Consider the following 8,247-nt stretch of genomic DNA (forward strand, 5'->3'; position numbering starts at 1 on the left):
TGATGATAATTTTTAACCGGTTCATGGCGAACATGCGCTGAGACAACACAGAAAACCGGTTATTTACAAAGCATTTGCACTGTATGAGATAATGTGAAGAGTCTTGGTGCATACAGAGCAGAGTGTGCCCGTAGCTTGTGCTGTTACCATGCCATTGCAGATAAAGGAATTGAGCATGCACCATTTTTAATCCACTAGGAGTGATGGCACCAGCTCCCCGCGTCCTGAGGACCACTGTGTCTGATTTCTGTGCATCTCATGTATGGTGGGTTTCTCTATATCTGTAGACTTAGAAACATTTTTTCTAACACTTTAACTATTTCCTACTAGAAAAAATTCCTCCTGTCCTTGAGGGACACTTTATTGTATTGGATAGTCACTTGAAAAAGGAAGAAGGTGACAAGATTAATCTCTATTCAAATAAAAATACAAAACCTGAATTTTTTCCCAAGTCTTGCCTTTGTACCGAGAGGAGTTTCTTAGTAAATGCAAATATGTGTTTTCTGCATGAATAAGGACACTGTTATTTAAAGGTGGTAACAAAGGGTAGAATCGTATATAAAAAAGTAAGGCGGTTAAAAGTAGAATGAAGTGGAGCCTTGCCAAGCGACTGAAAGAGAACAAAAATATTCCATAAAGTGAGCGAGAGGGAGAGCCGAGCTGACAGTCCCGGCTGTGAGAGCCTTGGCCGCACCGGGGCTGCGGTGTGGGAAAGGGGCAGGAGAGAGGTTGGGGAGCCACTATCCCTCTTGGATCTCAGGAAGTGAGCTGCGGCCTGTGTTAGAAACGCGGAGCAATTCCTAATTATAAACTAACGGCTCCTGGCGGGCTAGAGAGCGGTTCCGAGAAGGCAACTGTGCTAAGCACTTTATACGCCATGCCCTAGCCAGATCCCCCCCCCCCCCCCCAGCTGAGGGCATGGATGCAGGCATTGCCCTCACTTCTCCCATAAACAATAAGGATACAGAAGAAACTGCTCAGGAGACCCAGCTAGGCTCAGAATCTGAGTGCTGTACTGTAGAGCCACGGAACCCCCAGAGTCCCTGCTCTAAACTATGGGGCCACCATCCTTCTATGATTATGTTTGTTTTCCACACCTACGTTGTTTGAGTACAGCAATTAAAAACACATTAACCACCTTGTGATTTTCGTTTAAATTAAATCTATTTAAATAATGAGTCAAAGGCATTTGTTTTTGTAATAGTTTTTAAATTACTGGTAATGTAGCCTAATAAGCCGCCAGGTCTATCGAGGGTTGAGGCAGGATGCAGGGACTCAGGGACCAAGTTTATGAAGATTAAACTTCATTCCAGAGGCAGCAAGAACATTAGCTTTCTGAAATTTTCAGCTGGCAGAGAATAACCAGGTACTTAAGAAGTGTGGTGTGTTGCCTGCTGTAAACATCGTGTAGTGATCAAAACGGGGTGGTTACCATATCCATTGCCTCAAATAGTTAGCATCTCTCTGTGGTGAGAACGTTTCAAACCTTCTCCTCTAGCTATCACAAGGCACACAGCACAGTTATTTGTGATGTCCGCTCTACTGGGCAGTGGAAACCAGGATGTATCCCCCTTGGTCGCTCTACTGTGTTACTGAAACCAGAGGGTGTTCCCCTTGTCTAAGGGCAGCTTTTGTTGCCCCGCCCCACCTTTTTTAACCTTTTGAGCCAAGTGTCTCATCTGTGGTTGGAAGTGCCCCTCCATGGAGGGTCTGTGGGTGGGTATTTAGGATAGAACTAGAGAAAGACCAACTAGGAACCTACTAAAATCATGACCGTTGAAAACGAAAGGGTTCCAAGCTAAAGCCGGAGCAGGTAGCCACCACAGGTGTCAATCAAAGAAAGATGAAAGGGTCCCCAGCAGTTTGAGGGTGCAGGGGCTTTATCCTTGAAAGTTTTCCAGGGTTCTTTGAGTGGATCACAGGACTGCCAGCGATGTAGTGGCTCATAGGGCTGCTGGGGATATGATTCCCTGCGACGGATCCCAAGGAAATGGGATTTTACAATACCAGGTGTAGTTTTTGGTTTTGTTAATTGCTTATACATTTTCTACTTTTCCCCACCTGAGGGTTTCTGCTTAGTTGTTTTCTGAGAAAGGATCTCGCTCTGTAGCCCAGGCTGGACACCCACCCACAGCAGCCCTTTTGCTTCAGCCGCTGAGGAATTAGGATTGCGGGCATGAGTCAGCAAGGCCGCCCATTTCAGTTTTCCTTCACAGTCCTGTTTTCTTTTCCAGAAACAGTTCCAGGTATTTTAAGACTTTGTCTTTTAGTTTCTGGGGAATCTATTCAAGCCTTTCAAGCATTTTAAAAGGCAGCATCTTTGGCATTTCCTCAACCCATCAGATTAGCCCAGAGGCTTGCAGATGTGCTGTTTTCTCAGAGCTACCGATGACTAACTGACCAGAACCCTCTTGTGATTGCAGGCTGCCTTGGCTGGGGGTACCACCATGATCATCGACTTCGCCATCCCTCAGAAAGGCAGCTCCCTCCTCGAAGCCTTTGAGACCTGGCGCAGCTGGGCGGACCCCAATGTCTGCTGTGACTATAGCCTACATGTGGCGGTGACGTGGTGGAGTGACAAGGTGAGGCGGCTGGCTTCCAATGTGTTCTGTTCGGTCCCCTTGTCCTTGGCTCTGCATGGGAGCAAGGAACTGGCAATGTCCAATGGCAAACCCCGGTGATGTCCCTGCCTCGGGGGTGACTGGGGGACTGGTGGGGTGGGTTCTCATTGCACTTTCTTCTGAATCTGTTGAATTCTGAGTGCTGTGAAAGATTGCAGTCTCAACATTAGAGTGTAAAAACATCATCACGTAAAGCACACAGTGAAACTCCATCCTGCTTGCTCACAGAATCATCCTGTGTTTAATAATACAGGAATTGCAGAGGTTTCCTCTACTCTCCATGGTACCTATTCCTCTTAGTCTCAACATCAACATGCCTAGAATCTTAAAAAAATGTATTAGAGCCGGGCGATGGTGGCGCACGCCTTTAATCCCAGCACTCGGGAGGCGGAGGCAGGTGGATCTCTGTGAGTTCGAGACCATCCTGGTCTACGGGGCTAGTTCCAGGACAGGCTCCAAAGCCACAGAGAAACCCTGTCTCGAAAAACCAAAAAAAAAAAAAAAAAAAGTATTAGAAAATTTTAACGTAGGAGAAAACATCAAAGAAGCTCTAAGTTTAGAATTCCTTCAAATTAGAGGCCTCCATTCCTACCCCTGACAGGAGAAGTCAGGCTGGGATCCTTTCCAAGGCCCCTCCCAGCTGAATCCAGGGGTGACTTAGCTCTCCCAACACTACTTGGTTGTTGTCACTGTCACGAGTCCCCCAGAGACCACCAGGAGTCCAGTTCATATGCCAAAGCAAAGAGCCTTTATCACAAGCTTAAGCCTGGGCTCTCACCCATCCGTTCTGTCACAGTGGCTGGATCAGGGAGAACATTGAGCTCAGCTGTGGCAGGGTTTTGAAGGAGCAAAGGATGGTGGGTAAGAGAATTCTGGATTCAGATGAGGGTTGTACTCCTGATTGTTCAGGAGTGAGGTAACAGAAATCTTGTCAAACAGGGATTGGTACTGGTGTTGCTGTAAGGAAATTGGCAACCTATATACAAGTTAGGGAAGCTAGTCTCAGTGTTCTGAAGCAGCTAGTACTTGTTTGTCTCAATTCTGATTGGTTCCCCACAGGGTGCAATCTGTGACTTTTCCTGGTTATTGAGATGGTGATGTCTAGTCTCAGTATTGTTAGTTGGCAGCCTGTCATGGCTGCAGTGATGTTGAGTCTTTTCTGTCACCTGAGAACCATTTACAACAGACCTCAAAACACTCTCCCGTGCCCAATAATTATTTAGGCCATGAAAATGATAAGAGTCAGATGAAGAAGATGATTTTGAGAGCCATTAAAATACATCGGTTTTCTACTGAAAATTTGTGTGTGTGCCCTGAAAGAAATTTTCCTTGAGATTTAAACCCTAATTTGTTTCTTCATATTGGATTTCGTTCAGAAATTTTAAGGAAGTGGGGTGTGAATCATGGTGACGCTGTTTGAGTAGTTCATTCATCAACCTTTTCAAAGCTTGTTTCAGACACCGAGTGAATAGAAAACAAGTAACAAGTCTGTAACAAGTAACCCAGCAATAAAAAAGTAACAAGTCTGTAACAAGTAACCCAGCAATAAAAAAGTAACAAGTCTGTAACAGTAACACAGCAATAAAAAAAGTAACAAGTTTGTAACAGTAACCCAGCAATAAAAAAAAATAACAAGTCTGTAACAAGTAACCCAGCAAACATCAAGGGTCATAGTCCACAGCTCAAGCTGATTTCTCTCCACAAACAGGATTCTAAGCCCTGAGCTGGACCTACTTTATACCTTCAAAGGCAAGCCCTTCCTTCCTCTCCTTCCTTTCTTCCCTCCCTCCCTTTTCTTTCTTTTCTTCTTTCCCCTCTCCTTCCCTCCCTCTCTTATTTTGTGAGAAGTACAGGCAATGATGGTGGCTTTGACTAGTCCTTTTCATACTTTAACAAGTGCAGAGATCCCCCAAATACAGGTTCTGTTGTGTTCCTATGGCCAAGAGCTCAGTATAGCCTCAAACGGCAGAAGTGTATTCTCTCCCAGTCTTGAAGGTTAGAAGGCCAAGATGTCTTGTGATTGGTTTGTCCTGAGGGCAAACGGCTCTGTCCCATGCCCTTCTAGAAGCTTCTAACTATCTGTGGTAATCTTGCGTGGCCCTTGCCTTAAAGAAGGAGCATTCTGACTTCTGCTTCCATCTCCTTGTACAAGCCTGTATTTCAGCTCATCTTTTTCAAGGCCTCCAGTCATGGGGGATTAGAATGTACATCAGTGACATCACAGTAGCTAACCACACTGTGGTGCGCCTACTTCTAAAGGGTTAGGACTTTAGGATAAGGGTTAGGGGACACACAAGACAATTTACTAAAACTTTTTTTTCCTTTTATGAGGATTCTTTGTAGTCTTTCTCCCCGTTTTATTGAAAATAGTTTTTGCCCTCACAGAATATATTCTGTTCACCTGTTTCCCATCCCTCTGCTCCTCCCCTTTCCTTCCCAACTCCACTCCCACTCCCATCTCATCTTTCAGATCTTTCTTTCTCACTAGAAAAAAAAAGCAGGCTTCTACGAGATAATAATAAAATACAAGGAAATAAAACATGATAAAATAAAAAGACCCTCTCGTTTGCATTCTCAGGAATCCCATAAAAACACTAACCTGGCGTTGTAGGAGGCCTGTTTGTTCTCAGCTGCTCAGCCCCAAAATCACACAGAAACTATATTATTTGCAATACTGTTTGGCCAATAGCTTAAGCATATTTCTGGCTAGCTCTATGTCCTAAACTAACCCATCTCCATTAATCTGTGTATTGACACGTAGCTGTTGCTTACCAGCAAAGTTTCAGTATGTCTGTCTCTGGCGGGGGGGGGGGCATGGCTTCTCCTGACTCCACCTTCTTTCTCCCAGCATTCATTTTAGTTTTCCCTGCCTACCTCTTTTCTGCCCTGCACAAGCCCAAGACAAATCCTTTGTTAACAAATGGTATCCACAGCATGCAGAGGGGGAATTCCACATTGATCTGGATGCCATACTATATACACAGAGGACCTGGTGCAGACCCATGCAGGCCTGTGCATGCTGCCTCAGTCTCTATGAGTTCACATGGGCTTTGCTTTCCCCGCCCCCTCTGGCTCTTGCATTCTTTACATCTCTTCTTCTGGGTTCTCTAAGCTCTGAGGAGAGGGATCTGATGGAGATAGCCCATTTAGGGCTGACTTTTCCAAGGTCTCTCACTCTGTGTGTAGAGTCTGGCTCTGTGTCTCTGTATTTGTTCCAATTGCTGCAGCTTCTTTGGTGATGGCAGAACTCTCTTATCTGTCTGAGTCAGGGAAGTCCATTTGTAGTAGTGGGCAAGAGTACCTGCATGTTTAACATGGAGCGGAGCTCACTATGTGATCACATGCTGGCCTCGTCCTCCTGCCTGCACCTCTGAGAGGTGAAATTGCAGTGTGCCGACATGCCCAGCTTGGTGCTTTTTTATTGTTTGTTTTTTGTTTCTTTGAGACTAGGTCTCTCTTCATAGATCTGACTATCCTAGAACTCACATAGACAAGGCTGGCCTGGAGTTCATATAGATCTGCCTCCCAAGGGCTAGGATGAAAGGTGTGCACCACCACACCCTACAGCTTTGTCTGAAAGCTAACCTCTGTGTCTAGGTACTTACTTCATGAATTGTTGATGACATTTTCCACCTCAGTTAATAAGGTTTCTCTTTCAGGGTGGGGGAGTACTCTCTTTTTCTGTTATGTTATGAGTGTATATATAGTTGTATGGATTGTTTAAAGAGCGATTTTCAAATATTCAATATTGTCCCAAAGAGAGGCTCTTGCTAGACTCTTAACTTTTGGCAAAGCTGCCCATTTTTTTTTTAAAAAAAACTAGATGGCAGGAACCAGGCACTCCTCTGCGCATCTGGGGACCACTGTTGCTTCACCCATTAGGCACCTCATGCTCTAAGAACTAGATGTGTGGAGGAGGTCGATCTCACTGAGCATCAGGGTGTGGATGCAGGAGCAGATGGGCATGTGTGTCTGTCAGCTCTGCTGCCATAACAGTGTCCCACGGGCTGGCTGGTTTAATAACAGAATTTACTTCTCGAAGCCAGAAGGCAGGAAGTCCTGTATCAACGCACTTGAAGAGCTAGCTCCCCGTGAGGCTTCTCTTTCTGGCTGTGGACAGCTACCTTGTCACATAATCCTCTCTGAGCCTCACTTCTGTGCCAAGGTTTGGTGACCGCCCCCTCCATCAAGTGGGAAGAGATTTTATTAGCTATGAGCAACCCTCCTGCTATGGTTGCTGTACTTTTGGTTTTGTGTGTGTGTGCGCACACGTGTGTGCTTATGTGTGTATGTGCACATGTGTTTGAACAAGTGTGTATGTGTGTACATGTGTATGTATGTGTGCATGTGTGTAATAAACCTATAGAAGATCAAACAACTTTCCTTTGAAAGTTGTAGGCAGACTTTTTTGTCCCTCCAGCCAATTCTCACATAAGCACAGAGACTTAATATTAATTATAAATGCTTGGCTGTTAGCTCAGGCTTAGTTACTAGCTAACTCTTACATTTTAAATTAACCCATATTTCTTATCTACCCTCTACCATGTGGTGGTACTTTCTTTCAATGAGGCATGTTTATCTTGCTTCTCTCTGCGTCTGCTCAAGACTCCCGAGACTCTGCCCTCCTTCTTCCCAGCATCCTCTGTGTCTTGTCCCATTGATACCACTTGACTAGCTACCAGCCAGTCAGCTCTTTTATTAAACCAACAAGAAGTTGCCTTGGCAAAGATACATCTTCACAGTGTACAAAAAGATTATTCCATAACAGAAAGCCTTAATCCATTTTGAGACTTGAATTTGAGACTTCAAACTCGCTTACTGGGTGGTTTTGCTCTCAAGTTTGCCTCTGATAGCTGACAACCCCGAAGATCCCCCAAGCTATGACTGTCCAGAATCTTGTCAGTAATGATCCCTAACCTCCCATGTGTGTTGTCGGGGCGCTGCAGCACAACGCTCAGCTTGTGCTTCCTCACATGAACCTGGGTCAGTTCACTGCCCTCTTCCGACAACTCAACCTACTTCTCTTCAATTTGAGCCCCAGCTTTACCACATACAGCGAGCTTTGATGCCGTCTAGATCCACGGCTGCTACCCTTGCTGCCGTGTGGTTTCTCCAGATCCACGGATGCTACCCTTGCTGCCGTGTGCTTTCTCCAGATCCACGGCTGCTACCCTTGCTGCCGTGTGGTTTCTCCTTCTTTTTCTGTAACAGTCTCCTCAAACTGGAGAAGAGATGCCAAGAATTTTAGCACAATAATGAAGCACTTTGGGGAACACTGTTAATTTCCCGATTTAAGAGTATCCCAGCGCAATTTATCAGGTGAAATGGGTGTGGCCGGGGAGAAAGTCTGTGGATTTCATTGTGCTTTTTCTGAAGGAAGCTGTCACCCTTATGTTGCTTATTTCTTTTCTGGATATAATCTTTGTGGGAATGCTGAAATTATCCTTTAAAATTAATGAGGGGTGTGCTGTTTCATCACAAATACTAATTTGTCTTAATAATAAAAACCCTGGGGCTGGAGAGATGGCTCAACGGTTAAGAGCATTGCCTGCTCTTCCAAAGGTCCTGAGTTCAATTCCCAGCAACCACATGGTGGCTCACAACCATCTGTAATGAGGTCTGGTGC

The 8,247-nt window shown here is 45.2% G+C and overlaps 1 protein-coding gene across 2 annotated transcripts in view; it reads left to right on the plus strand.

Annotated features, from left to right (window-relative positions):
* The window catches only part of Dpys (dihydropyrimidinase), a 67,079-nt gene that overhangs the window by 9,096 nt on the left and 49,736 nt on the right, over positions 1 to 8,247 (plus strand). For both annotated transcript variants that reach the window (XM_005367525.1, XM_026789430.1), the window contains exon 2: positions 2,424 to 2,582. In XM_005367525.1, coding sequence (XP_005367582.1) covers positions 2,424 to 2,582 — 159 coding nt within the window. The remainder of the gene's footprint in view (positions 1 to 2,423; positions 2,583 to 8,247) is intronic.

This window comes from Microtus ochrogaster, unplaced genomic scaffold (genome assembly GCF_000317375.1).
Source record: "Microtus ochrogaster isolate Prairie Vole_2 unplaced genomic scaffold, MicOch1.0 UNK19, whole genome shotgun sequence".
NCBI lineage: Eukaryota > Metazoa > Chordata > Mammalia > Rodentia > Cricetidae > Microtus > Microtus ochrogaster.